The sequence below is a fragment of the Lissotriton helveticus genome, chromosome 9 (genome assembly GCF_964261635.1).
Source record: "Lissotriton helveticus chromosome 9, aLisHel1.1, whole genome shotgun sequence".
Classification (NCBI taxonomy): Eukaryota; Metazoa; Chordata; class Amphibia; order Caudata; family Salamandridae; genus Lissotriton; species Lissotriton helveticus.
The window spans coordinates 512,728,976-512,744,172 of record NC_136070.1 but is presented as its reverse complement, the minus strand read 5'-3'; the positions used below and the strand labels follow the sequence as shown (position 1 = coordinate 512,744,172).

At 44.9% G+C, this 15,197-nt stretch overlaps 1 protein-coding gene across 2 annotated transcripts in view; it reads right to left on the bottom strand.

Moving 5' to 3' along the window:
- Positions 1 to 15,197, bottom strand: part of LOC144781485 (uncharacterized) — a 126,944-nt gene that overhangs the window by 108,749 nt on the left and 2,998 nt on the right. Inside the window, exon 2 of one of the 2 annotated variants that reach the window (XM_078660361.1) lies at positions 1,695 to 1,821. In XM_078660361.1, coding sequence (XP_078516487.1) covers positions 1,695 to 1,821 — 127 coding nt within the window. Of the gene's footprint in view, positions 1 to 1,694; positions 1,822 to 15,197 lie in introns of those variants that run through there. The other variant, XM_078660362.1, reaches the window with a different exon arrangement.

Genomic DNA, 15,197 nt, shown 5'->3' with positions numbered 1-15,197 from the left:
CGGATGTGAATGGCAAGACTAGACAAGACTAGGCTAATATATTGTACAGTAATGGATACTGGGTTGCTGGTTAATGACTCCCATCGTTCAAAGGCTTGTGGGAAATTAGATTTTATGTTTACTTGTCACCAGCTGACATACTCACTCAATGACAGTTTTAAATTGGTCCCTTTTTTGAGATTTCCAGGTTTAAAGTGGGGTAATTTTGTCTGTTTGTTAACGCAAGAGTGTCTCTACTGTAGTGGTTCTGGGGTATACCTGTGCTTGGCTGCATATGAATTGCTCTCGTCTCATCACGCTTGACTATTTTGTCCCCTCTACTGCTTTTGATGCCTGTAGATAAGCAGAGGAACTATCAGACTTACATCACTGATTATATTGCCTGCAGCTATTAACTATGGATATACCAAAATACAGGAGTTCAGCCTAAGATGTCCTCCCTTTATAGCTCCATATCACTTCTGTCTTTTGCTACTGGTCAACATTCAATGGCAATGCTATTCAGAAAACAACTTCTTCCTCGCTGCACAATCTTGTTTTAGACCAGCTCATTCTACTGAATCAGTCTAAGCTGCCATCTTTGACGATCTATACCAGACAATTGACAAAGGCACCCTTTATTTAATCTGTATATGAGATTCACATTGTATGGCTAATTAGATGACATGCAATTAATGAGATGAAGAGACTGAACAGATACGGATGAATTTTCAAAAATGTTTACATTGCAATGTCTGAGTGGATAAAGCAGCATGAACGTCAACTTGATTGTGACAAAACAGAGATGCTAGCAGTAAGTATTATTTTCAACATTTGGGCTGATAGCTATTGGACAGACAACACAGGGCAAACGCCCATTATACTAGAAACAGTGAGAAACATGGAAGTGATTTCTGACTCCAAGCAAACTCGAGCTCCCCAGACCATAACTTTTAAGGCGGCTATTTCCGGGCACTAAAATCTTAAGTAAAATCTTTCCTATTTTGCTATCTAAGTGCAGAAAAACGGTATTTGAAACTACCATCATGTTCTGCCTAGATTATGGTACACAGCTGGTGTTAAAAAACATTAGTCACTTCTGACGTGGGGCAATGTTATAAGCTCTGTGTTAACCTCTTTACCTGGTACTGAGTAACTGGAGTCATGTGTTGGGTGTTAGCTGCTTTTTCCTATTCCCAACTGTTCCTTGAGTAATGTACCACGTTTATGAAATTCAAGCCTATCTCTCCAAATAAGCTGCATAGTGAAATGTCAACATTTTAATCAAGAATCTTTGCTTAGCTAAATGGAACTTAATGTAAACAAGGAGCCATTTCTACATTGGAGATGTTCGAGGTGGCATGACTTGCAAAATTGTATAGTACTCCACCTGAATATTTAAGAACACCAACCTATACTAAATGTTGATGTTCACTTAGCTAATGACATAAAGAGGTTATAAAGTGCCTATTTCGTAAGATATTTACACAAATCATATTTATAAACTACATCATCGCTCACTTACCTGTGAGTGCAGATAAAACGTTGAAGATCAAAGTTAGGGAAGGAATGAGTTTAAATTGATACCGTTACTACTACAATAAAAATCACTTCAGGCAATAATTTAATAACTTAAAGAGTACAAACTCAATTCCATTAGTAGATCACAAAGAGCTACTTAGATGTCCTTGATCAATAAATGTACTGACACGTACCAAGTGATATTAGGGCTTTGTGAATTTCCATCATCACGTTCCTATAAAGGTCCTTCTGCCATTTATGTAAAGGTTTCCACTCCTCTTCAGAGAAATAGGCAGAAGCATCAGGGAAAATAGCATGCACCTAAAAGAGAATTTGTAACATAATTTAATCATCAAATCCATTAAGGGAAATCAGATATAATGGAAATCAAACATTTGAAATAAATGTTTGACTAGCATTTCACCTGCTAAATAAATCCAAAAGGATTAAGGTATGATTCACAGGCAGCCTGCTACAAGCATTTGCATACTGGAAATGGAATGTTAGGCCACCACACAAATGATACATCTTTGCTTCACAGAGACCAGTAATGATTTGGACTGATAGGGAAAAAACATAAAAGGCAGAATCACTGGACAACACATAGTTGAAACGTCCTGTTTATGCACAGTCAAAAAGTGCAAGTTGAACAGTTAAGATGTGTAATTGTTAATGCTTAAAAAAAAAAGATTTAATACAAGAAGCCATGAAATAAACAAAGTAATCAAAAAATACTGGAATCTTGTAGGCCCAGAAATCGGAATACCAGAAGTCCCTATGTTCTCATTCAAGCGGGCAAAAAATGCCAAAGACTACGCCGTGACTTCTTTTCTGGAATCAACACCTGCACCAGACACCAGATCCCAGTTAGGTCTTCCGCCCATTACTGGACATCAACGACGTGGCAGCTGTAAAGCATGTGAATACGCAATAAGATGCCCATGCCTACTGATCTACATAGGCCAGACTACCCAAAAAGTAAAGGACAGAATTCTACAACACCAAAGTAGAATTAGATGCAAAGTACAAAGGGCACCTTTGGTAGACCATTATTCTACACTGGGACACACACACGAGCAAATGGAATGGATAATGCTTGATAAAGTGATTCCTCACCAGAGAGGCGGCAACATCGCAAACCAACTTAACTTCAAGGAATGCCGTTGGATACTAGCCATTGAGGCAATAACCCAAGGCCACAATGAACAGGAAGAAACCTATGTACAAATTAGTAGACTGTAACTCAAGCCCCGGCCGGGTCTTGTATTTTACTTCCCCTCAGCCGCCATGTAACACATATATACTCTGTTACACATCATATAGGCGATGCCAGCAACACAGGGTCCCAACTGTGTTAGTTTAGTTAGTTCTGCTAGTAAATACATAAATACCACCTTATATACATGTACCCTATTGAAGATTGTTAACATGACTGTGACCGTGCGTTTTTTTCTATCATATGCAATTTTTATGTGGTTTGCTTAGACCTTGAAAATCTGCATAGTATGTCTGTGCTAATATGAACGTACCATTGTTGCTATTGAAGATTGCTAACACGACTATAACCTTGCTGCCTTCTTCTATCATATTGAATTTGTATGTTGTTTTGCTAAAAAAATCCACATAGTACGTTTGTGCTGTTTAAACATACAATCGATTGTGGCTCTATATATATTTTTTTTTTTATGTATGATCATGTGACACATAAACCGTAATGGTTAGTGCTTAGGCTAGACATAGTCGACTGCTTTGTGTCGTACTTAGGCCACACAATACCTACTGTCCAAGCAGTTACCCTGATCAACACTGGCCATATAGAGTAGCTCCACGGGCAAACTGTATGCATGAGATCACACAATTGTAGCCAATAGGAATTATTCAACTTTTTTTTAAATAAACTCTAGTTATTAATACCCCCGTTTTTAGAAAATGAAGATTAGCTTCAACATGCAAAGTACTCGCGCGCCTCTCATGCACATCCTGTCAGTACTTTCAGGTTTCACAGAATAAGGGATGAATCAGTCTTTCCACGTACGCACGACTGACACGTACGCCATCGGCGGCGCATGTCAAAAAGTAGCCATTAAATAATGGCCTTGGAATAAACCAGCTTTGTCAGAGGCACACTGAAAACTGGGGGCACTACACGTTATGAGGCAGAGAGTAGAGCATTAGCACTAGATTAGTCACCTCGGTCACTGTCATTTGTAGGTGTTTAGGCAACAGCCATGTACTTTTATCCACCGGACACTATGTTCAAACTCAACTTTTTGGATAAGAACTATTTGTATATCAGTTGCGCCAAAGTGCCATGCATTATTCTCGGAAGCTTTCTAAGGTTTTAAACCAGCTTTTCAGTTCTCTGGAATGGAAAACAACACAAAGAATGCCAGGGTGGTAACTAAACTATGCATTTGAAAGAAATATGTGATAAAACAGGAGAAGTGTTATATGAAAACTCAGCCACCAACAATAGCTTTACCCTGGTGAGTATTGTGGATGCCAGCTAAATTTCCTGTATTGTTCCAAGTTCTAATTTGATATATCAGTTTCTTCACAACCCTAAGAATGGTAACTGAACAACAACCAAGACTATACACCTGTATGTTTGGAAAATTGGTCATAGTAACCCGAAGTGCAGTGTATTCTATTGGTTGTGATTGATAGCAAAGGAACCCACAGGGTCAAACTATATTGTACAGAGTGACTATCCAGGGCCCTGCCTGTAACCCCTAGTTAAGGATAATATGCCTCCACTTAGATCCACCAGGAGTGTTAATTATTCCTTGTCTGATCGTAAATCAACCACAAAATCTATTGATGTGATATTCCGTAATGGTAGTGAAGACTGGCTGAAGCACTGTCAGAATTAGTAATCTTTCAGTGTTTGCCTTGCAACATTTGACTCAAAGAAGCTGAGGGCAAGTACAAGGATTTGCTGTGATAAAGCAGCTGCTCGGTTACAAGTCTTTTGAGTTGACTATGTGCCCAGGTGAAAAGATCCACTGAGGAAACCTCAGACTATACAGTATATCAGTAGTCAAAAAGTGGCCACTGCATGGAAACACATGAGGATATATTTGTTTTCATGGCAGTAACCTTTGTGAAATGCAGGGGAAAGAAAGCAAGAAAAAACATCTTTACACCCCTCAGTGCAGCCAATAGGAATGACCCAAAAAGGAGTGAGCTGGTTAGATCTGCGGAGGTTATGTTGACTTTTGGCAACAAACAAAACACTGAGATCCATAAGCTACCTGAATGCCAAACTGGCAGATGGGACAGTGAGTATAGAAACTTTGGTGAGGGTGGCTGAACAAAAAATGTTGGGCCTCACTGGAAGTGTGCACACCCGTCGAGGTGACCTGGAGCAGGTACTGTCCATAATTCTGATGCTGGAGAATGACATGAGTAACTTGCGCCATGGATTCCATCTTGAATTTGGATGGGAGCATAGAAGTCTTGAAGGGTGTGTTCCTCAAAACCCTTGGCTTCTTTATCATTAGATGCAGCATCATCAGCCAAGGACCTGTAGAAAGCACTAAATGTATTCATGGGGAACTCAATGTGATTCTGCAAGGCAGCTGATGATCAAGACTCAGGTTCTCCCGGAGGGTCCCATGATATAAACAGGAGCTGAAAGGCACCCCAAGCGGAACAGAGATGTTTGTTCCATCAAAGCCTGTAGATGTGACTGGAAAGGGCCAAATAGTTCATCCCTACCTTTTTTTTGTAAACCTTTTTATTAAGTTTTCGAATTCAGACAGAGTATACAGAAACATCATTATTAGCGATTATTTAACCATTAGTTACATTGTGTTGCCTGCGTGTAGTGTGATAAGGTAGTCTGAGTGTTTGGATGTGATGTGTCCAGCTCTTGTAACCGATGCGTTTGAGCGTGCCTTGGAGAGCTAGTTTTGTGATTGGTTTGTGAGCCTCACTGGTGCATCTCTGCTGCTGGTTTGGATTGTCTTCGAGTGTTATGTTCAACGAAGCAACTAAGGATGTAACTTGCGAGGTAGAACTGGGGATGGGTTTTAGGGCTTGTGACTGCGCGTTGTTTTCCGCAACTTGGTTTCTACCAGGTCTTGCTTTCTTGCCATGGCGATTGTGGGTGTTGTGAAGGGGGGGAGAGCGAGCTCCCCGCAGGCGGTTGTGTGCGTGGTTCGAGGTGTTGTGGGGCATGACGTCGTCGGGGTGGCTGCCGGGGATTCCGTAGATGTCGTGTGTGCCTGTTTAAAGCTGTGGAGGAGCATTGCCCATTCCATGGATATAGGGTGGCTATGTACTCCTTGTGCCTCCTCTAACCTTATCGCCTCTTCTTCTGTTGCGCCCCATTTGATGACCGCCCCTTCCATGCTTCTATCAGAGGACCTGTGGGTGAGCGCCAATGTAATGTGATGCCTCGTTTTGCTAGTAGGATTAACACTGCAAATCTCATTTCTATCTTTTTCTTTTCCTGGTGTTTGAATATGCCTAGGGCGCAAGCCTCCCGTGTGTCTAGGCCTGCCAAGCCGGTGGTTGTTTGTATTATGGTGTGTATTGTTGACCAGTATGTTTGCAACGCGGGGCATGACCAAAGCCTATGCACAAACAAAATTGTATTTCAGGATAGAATTGCTTAAGCCGCGCTGGTGTGAGATACGCCCGGTGTAGTAGGTTGAGCTGGATATTTTTGAAATGTTGGTTTCGCTATACTTTCTTTTGGTGCACTAGGGCTTTGAGCCATTCTTTGTCGTGTAATATGCAACCAAATTCCTCCTCCCATTTTGATCGGAGCCACGTGCGCTGTGTGGCTGTGAGTGCTATGATGGATCTGTAGATCCATGTGATGAGGCGGCACCTTGTGCCCATGTTTAGTATTGCGTGCATTGCGCCGGTGTATCTTTGGCTCTCCGTCCGCCAGGTTCCAGGTTTTCCTGCAGTCAGAGAGGAGTTGCCTGTGGAGGAGGAACTGACCGACGGGGAGCCCGCTCCCCTCCGTCAGACTCTCAAAGGAGGCCAGTTGTCCCTCCGTGAACAGAGATTCCGCCTCTATGAGTGCGTATTCAGTCCAGACATGCAAGACTTTGGACGTATAATCCCTTGGGCAGACCCGCCAGCAGCAGTAGCGGGAGTAGAGTTGTGCATCTCGGGATAGGCGGTGAAGTCTTAGCATGCAGGACCTTGCTACCGTCAAATGATGGGATGGATTGGGTTTGGTCTGGTACCTGGGAGAAGTATTTGGTGTATCGCTGGGATCGTCAGGGGCCCGACTGTGTATCTGTCTCCTCCAGGAGTCGCCCGACTGTCCAACTTGACAGCCATTGCGGCTCTGCTACGAGAAAGTAGGCTTCAAAGGATGGGGTGCCTAGCCCACCCTGGTCCTTGGGAGTTGCAATGTCGCTAGTGCTACACTACGGCGTCCCCTCCCCCAGATCAGCGATACGAGTAGGGAGTTTAGCTCTCGGAAAAAGGCCCTCTGGAGTGATTACCGGGAAATTTGCGAAGTAGTAGAGGAGGCTGGGTACCACCACCATATTTGATAAGGCCACCTTTCCTATGGGGTCAGTGGTAGCGTACGCCAGAAGTCCACCTGGGTTTTAATGCCTCTTAAGACTCTGTAGTGGTTGCCTTCGAGGAGATCCTTCGGGGTATGGTAGAGCCTGATTCCCAGATATCTCAGAGCGTCTCTGTTCCGTTCCATGCCAACCTGGCTGCCCAAGCGTTTATTTCCCGTAGGGGAGTCTCCGGATGTAAGGGGTATATGGTAGACTTATCCCAGTTTACCATCAGTCCCGCTGCCCTCCCAAAGTCTTCCAACATGGCCCAGAGTGCAGCGAGATCCATGGTGATGTCCCAGATGTAGATTAGGAGGTTATCCGCATATAATGACACACTGTGGGTGCGGCCCTCTAGTGGAATGCCCCAGTGTTCACCTCCCTCCCTAAGCCTGATTGCCAGTGGCTCCATTGCAAGAGCAAATAATAGGGGGGATAATGGGCACCCCAGGTGCGTTCCGGGGTGAGAAATGTCGGCAGATGCAAGGCCGGTGTACAGTAGTTTGATGTGTGCCATTAAATTGGGATCGACCCCTAACCGCCGAGGGATCGCAAACAGGTATTGCCATGCCAAGGTGTTGAAGGCCTTCTTGAGGTCCAGTATGAGGCATGCAGCACTTGGGAATTGGCCCGGACCCCGTCCTGGACATGGAAGAGCCTGCGGATGTTTTGCGAGGTGTTTCTCCCGGTACGAATCAGAACTGGTCAGGGTGTACAAGGTTGGAAAGTACCCCCGTGAGCCTGTCTGCTAGGATCTTGCCTAATATTTTGCAGTCCGCTGTGAGCAGGGTGATAGGCTGGTATGGCGACCTGAGCAGTTGGGTCTCGGTCTGGTTTAGGGAAGGTCACCAGTGTGGACTCGCGCATGGACTTTGGGAGTGCTCCAGCCTCCAAGGCTGCTTTGAAGACTAAGTCTAGTTTTGGGCTTAGTTGCGATGATAATGTGCTGTAGTATTCTATTGGGAAGCAGTCGTGGCCAGGGGCTTTGTTTGTGGCTAAGTGGTGAATCGCACTTTTAATTTCTGTTGGCGTGATCTGCTCGTCTAGTGAGGTCCTGTCGGAGTTGGTCAATCGAGTCATGATCTGTATATGTATTCCTCCCTGTCTGGCATCACCTCTCTATACAGTTCTGTATAATATTTGTGCGGACGCTTTTGCCAGCAGACCAGGGCAAGGAAGACTCCAGATACCACGAGTCTCTGAAGTGGAGTAGTGTGGCTCAGTGGAGTAGTGTGGCTCACTGGTTAGAGGCGGCAGACCCGGGAGCAGAAGTCGGCCCGGGACCAGGGTTCAATTCCCGACGCGGCAGGGTCGTGGACTTGGGTCAGCAGACTCGATAATTCTCGCTTCGGTGCTTACTCTAATCAGGGGTTCCACTCGGCAACTCTGGGCATTAGTTTGCCTAATCTCCACAACGGCCCCATCAATTCCGGGGATGCCTGGCTCCACCTTGGGGACTCCCAGCAGGGACCATCCCACAAGGAAAGCCAGGACGGGTTCCCCAGAGTTATACAGTGCCAGGAAACCTACGGACGGGTAGCAGTGCGCTTTACAAGCTCAAATACAAATACATACAAGCAGGAAGGGCAACCAAACGCCATCATCGCGCGTGGAGGTGCTTAAAACCACCGGCACACTCCCGCAGCACGGGACGCTTTTGTCAGCAGACCGGGGCAAGGAGTACTCCAGATCCCAGGAGCCTCTGCGGCAAGAAGGGCCGCCAAACGCCGTCATCTTGCCTGGAGGCGCTTAAAACCACTGGCACACTCCCGCAGCGCAGGACGCTTTTGCCAGCAGACCAGGGCAAGGAGGTCTCCAGACCCCAGGATCCTCTGAGGCAGAAAGGGCCGCCAAAGCCGTCATCACGCCTGAAGGCAGTTAAAACCACCCGCACACTCCCGCAGTGTGGGACGCTTTTGCCAGCAGACCGGGGCGAGGAGGACTCCAGATCCCAGTAGCCTCTGCAGCAGGAAGGGCCGCCAAACGCTGTCATCGCGCCTGGAGCCGCTTAAAACCACCCGGACACTCCTGCAGTGCCCAGCCTCTATCTGCGCCCGTCCACGGCAGATAGAGGCTGGGCTGGGACACCTCCCTTGGTTTGTCTCCAAGAAGCAAGAGGACTTGGTTCCTGGACATTACTTGGCTAAGGTCAGTGCCTCAATATCTTTTTACACATTTCACTGCTTTGGTGGGCCCACCTGTTATCCCTGGCTGATCTTGGACTCTATTAGGGTCCAATCGGAAAATGGCCTAGCCAAGAGCAGGTGCCCTATTGGTAATCTGATCACAAATGGTGATCACAAAACACCCATACAAATAAGAGTAAGTTGAAAACAAGAAGGTAAAATGGGCAAGCAAAATTGTGGAGACAAGAAACAAACAGCACTTCCGAAATCAAAACCTAAAGTCCAACCCACTTCTATTGATAGGATGTTAAAGAGAGCAATTGGTGGGGTGGCAACAGAAATAGAACGGACTGAGAGACGCCTATCACTCACCCCAAACATGGACCTTCCCTTGATAGACTTGGATACATCACAAGTTTCGGGTCCCTTGACTAGTGATACCCCAAGGGCCCAGATAACCAGTGATGAAGTACTCAATGTTGAACTCCATACGGAGGCAGTACCTATGCGTCACGTGAAGAAAGGAAAACCTAAAACACGAGCGAGAATAGGGGTGAAAAAGAAGAAGGCAGCAGAAGGCATTATGGACACTATTGATATCGGAGAAGGATGTCCATCCAATTATACCGAAAGGGTAAAGGATCAACCTATATGGATAATCCTGATTGGGGGAGTTTGATTGAGCAACATGAAATTTGTATGCTCCAAGAAACATGGGCAAGGGGGGATATACCAAAATTAGGCTACGCCAGGTTCAGTATAGCTGCAACTACGGGGGAAGGGGTGGCCATCAGGGGGGCTCTGCACTTGGATAGGGACACATTTGGGCTGCAAAGCTAAACAGTTAGATCCTTCCTCAAATGATATTCTGTGTGTCCTCCTCAACTTTCCTCCAAGGATCGCAGTAGCTCTAATAAATGTGCATTCAAGACCAGTTAGCCATAGTCAAGAGTCTAAAACTCTTGATAAGCTAATGACATTTCTTGCTACTATCCCGGACAACTACAAGCTGATTGTAGGAGGGGACTTCAATTGCCAGTATAAGCCCCTAGTGGGTATGAATATGGAAAATATCTGTGATGAGAATTCACATTGGGCTGTACCAGAAAGCATCTGTCCACTAGTAAGAGTTTGGACCCCTCTGGTAATTCAGATGAATTCCCTTGTGTTAAAACACTCACTGAGGGCTTGCAATGGCAGAACTAAATTTGATACCCCTGGTAAATTTATTTTGTATAGATTCGGCCAAGGCTCCTTAATCGACTATATTTTGGTTGATATAACACCATAGCATAGGGTAGAAGACTTTAAGATTGAGCCGTGCCACGACAGCGATCACAATGCCCTAGTTCTAGAGGTGTGCACTCAAAAGCCTAGGTACGCCACAGATTTGGCTACTCCAGCTGATGGCAGATTGACTCACCAATTGTAGAAAGAGAGTCCGATGGGCGGAGCTCAGTCAATCTCAACAAAAGTTAGGCGCCCTGTATCAAACAGCCATCCCAATTCGTATGGATTCTTTCCAATCTGTCTCAGCCGACAGTACCCAATTTGAATTAACCAAGGTCACTCTAAGTTAACATCCACTCTGGTTGATTACTTTTTCCCCAATCAAAAAGGTTAAAAACAACAGGATACCCCGCCATCCTTGTTACAACAATAGATGAAGAAAGGCCAAAAGAGCTCTGATTTCTGCCATTAAGGCTAACGGTAGGTCCTTTATTAAAACTAATAGAGCAACCTATCGTATTCGTATTGAGGAGGTAAAAAAAGGGTGGGAAAGTGACAAATGGGAATCTCTTAGAAGTTCCCTGGGCACCTGTGACATGAAGACATTCTGGAATGTGGTAAACACAGGTAGCTCAGAAAGAAAGCCGGCGATAGAGCCAAACCTAGTAGCAAAGGTGTGGAAGGAGCATTTTGAGTCCCTCTATTCTAGGATAAACCTAGATGCAGACATAGTGGATAATACATGTTATTCCCTACAGGCTGATTTCTCCAACGCTTCTATGATTACCCCTAGAGTAGAGGGCAACATTCGAATGATAACACTCTCAGAGGTTACCAGTGCTTTAAGTGAAATAGCACCCGGCAAGGCACCAGGATTAGATAAGATCCCTGGGGACCTGTTTTGTAGTGAACGGACCATTTGGGCTCCATATTTTGGGTCTTATTTAATGCTGTAATGCAAGGCATGGCAATTCCCGCTAGTTGGACAGGGGCTGAAATAATCCCAGTCTACAAAAAGGGGTTCCCGTTGTCACCCACAAACTATAGGCCCATAAGCCTTATCGACATTCGCCAAAAATTATTTGCACACGTGTTGTTATAACGCTTACAGAGTTGGATGGAAGAGCATAAAGCTCTCAGTCCGTTTCAAACAGGGTTTAGAGAAAAAATGTCCACACTGGACCAGATCTTCAGTCTACAATTATTCCATTGGAACACTGTGTGCTTAGAGAGAGGCAGCCTCCATCTAATTTTTGTAGACCTGAAATCTGCATTTGATCTGGTTCCTAGAGATAAGTTGTGGGCAGTCCTACTCAAAATGTGGGTCCCATTATATTTGTGCCAAATCATGAGGCGGTTACAGCGAAGGAAATTATGTGCAAATAAGATATGGCAAACACGGGGAACTTACCACACCTATCCGTGTAGGTAGAGGCGTACGAGAGGTTTGCGTCCTTGCCCTGACCATTTTTAGTCTTTTTATAAATGGGTTAGTTGACTTTTTAAATACAGAGAAGAACTTAGATGGCAGCACGTACTGTCCCGGCCATGATGCTTGCTGATGATACTTTCTTATTATCAAAATCTCCCATGGGCATACAGAGGGTCCTAAACAAATTTGAGGCCTTCTGTAAGGAAAGGGGGATTGAGATTAACCTGCAAAAAAACAAAATGTATGGTGTTGAACTCAGCCAAAAGTACCCGACCAAACCCATGTTTAGATGGCAGACCCCTAGAGAGGGTATCTATCTTTGATTATCTCACCATTACAATCACAGAAAAAAAAATGGACTGGAGGGCACACATTTATAAATCCAGCCTGAAGTATGCGCAAACAACAGGGGGCCTTACCAAGGTGTTCCGAAACTCTATCCATAAACCGGTGGGCCCAGCACTAGAAATATACAAGGTCCAAGCAAGAGGTGCTGCTCTATATGGAGCTGAAATGTGGGGCCACAAAGGTATTGATAGCCTAACACGAGTGGAAAATTCCTTTGGTCAGACAACTGTTCGGTCTCCCCATAGTACACCATTCATACCATTAGGGCTAGATTTTGGGATTAGGCCAATCAAAGAAGAAGTCTCCCCGAGACCCCTTTTGTTTTGGAGACACTTATGGGCTACTCCAGAACTGTTCGAGTACAGGGAAGAACTAAGGGAGGTAATGAGGATACCTGGGGCGGGTAGACTACCATGGCTCACTTATGTTAGGAACACACATGCTTTTTTTCCCCGCATGGAATCAAAACGCGGTCGTTACAACGACCGCGTTGTGAACAACGACTTGCGGAGGTGGGTGCGGGGGGGGCGAGAGTTTGGGGGGGATTTAAAATCCAACACCTTCCTTAGTGTCCGCACAGACTGGAGTTGGAATACTAAATTATACTATTCCAACATCCAGCGCCCCCCCACCGCAAGTTGTTGTTCCGACTTGCGGAGTAATGGTATGCGGAATCACAACACAGTCGTTGTAACGACCGCGTTGTGATTCCATGCGGGAAAAAAGACTGCGGGAAAAAGACCTATAGTCCCTTTGCACGCACAGGACGGGGTAACCTGTGGGAAAACTCATAAGTGACATGTCCCGCAGTCTCAAGGAATGAGCTAAAGACTCACTATTGGGAGTACAAACTGGCCCAATTACAGGGGAACCATTCAATAGGAAAGCTTACTGTAGCCTTCTTGGAAACAAAAGAGAAGTACATACTAGAGCCGGTACTTAACGATATCAAACTGGCTGCTGCAAGGAAACCTTATTTACAATTTAGGCATGGGGTACTGCCTCTGTGGGCTTTTATGAATAAATGGGCGGGCTCACAAATATTGGGTTGCCCGGCTTGTAACGACCCAGAATAGTCTGAATATCACATGTTTTTTTCTGCACTGGCTATAAGAAAGCAAGAAAACAATGGCTGGTTCAGCTATGCAGAAATTTGGGAACCAGTCAATGTTCAGAGGCTTTCAGGTTATTGAAATACGATGCTAGACTCCCCATAGCTTTTTCGGTGGCAGGCTTCTTATTTTATACGTAGTGTACTCTTAGAGCTTTCCTAAAAATGCGCCCAAAAGAAGGCGATTAAACTTGTGTGCATCTCTTTCAAAAATGAAGGAATTTTATATGAACTGTATGTGCTATTTTTGTATTTTTAATAATGTACAGGAATTATTATATACACAATTGCAGTAGGTAGGACTTTTAAGAAGTAGAAATGCTGCTTTAGGGCTTACAATAATGTTTTTTTTTTTTAGCCTCCTCTATGATTGAAGCAAATTCTTATTATATAGATTTTATATTTTTGAATTGAGGCATTACAAATTGTTTGTTATATATTGCACTAGCACTTTATTGAAAACATTGATATTGCTAATAGCCTTCTCTCGACTGACACAAGCACTTTTTTACAAGCAGATATCTTTGTTGATTATTTGCTTTGAGAGATAGATCATAGAGCGGTAAAAACCCCTGTAATATAAAACCGTAATTATGCTTAGTATACTTATTTAAGTACAGATTGTAGACCAAAGACTAACTGCATTTTAGGTTGCACAAGTGTGTATTATGTATTTAGAGTATAATGCCATAAGATGAATGTATATTTTTTATCCGGTTTTATTACAAAGGAATTTTTAAGATGCTGTTCGAAAGCTTTTATGATCAAATTCATCGAAATAAAGTTTTACAGGATGATGATGATGAATATTCGTGGAAGGTTGCATGATCTCCGCCTGAGAATAGGTGATTGTGTCTGGTGTGTTTATGATACCAGTGATGGATTGTGTATCTTGGTTCTGCCGGATAAACCAGGCTAGCAGGGTCCCGGCCCTGTCCCGCTCTCTGTGGGTTCTAGCAGCATGGGCTCGGAAGTTGTATCTGCGCAGAGCTGTGCAGGCTTCTGCACATTTGGTGTTGTTTGAATCGTCTGCTCTAGCATTTTCCGCACTCCTGTGATTTGCTTAATGCAGGCTCCCCTCATGACCACATTAAAGGCATCCCACTCCAATGTCCTGGATGTTGTCGTACATGCATTGTCAGTGAAGTAGTGCTGTATATTTTCCCTCTGTTCGTGCTGAAACACTGGGACTTCAAGGCTGTCCCTCAGGAGTTGCCACGTGGGAATCAGCGGTAAGTGTGGGCACCATCTGAGGGTTACAACGTGATCGTCGTGATCCGAAAGCACCCTACCTAGGTATTCCAATTGCTGGATCATGGGGAGAATCGTGGGCGTACATAAAATCTGATCCAGCCTTACCTGCAAGTTGTGGGGGATGGAGTGGAACGAGTAGAGTTTCGTTGTCAGGTGCGTGTGCCGCCAGGCGTCTGCTAACGTCCAGTGGTTTGAACATGCACAGAAGCGAGCTGTTTGCCCGTGGGTGTGTGAGGTCGGGATGGGAGGGTGGGATCGGTCTAGATTGAGGTCTAGTGTGCAATTGTAGTCCCCTCCTAAGATCCATGGTGAGGGGGTGAAATGGGCTAAGCTCTTAGATCAGGCCTCTCAGAACGCCTCTTGCTCTGTATTGGGTGCATAGATACTGCCGATTAACACTAGTTCATTCCTACCTAAAATGGAGAGCCCAACAGCAGTTGCGGGTCAGTGCTCCAAGAGAGTATATTAGCGCTATACATGCAGACCCCCTTGGACTGTGTGCAAATACTCGAAAAGGTCTATATCTGCTGCTGGAAAATGACTGATGGCTGAGATATCAGACGTTGGCTCTACGCTATAGCTGGGCAGACTGTATCTACCTTAACACATCAAGTATAGGGAAGACACAGCAAAATCAAGGGAAACGCACCACTGAAACA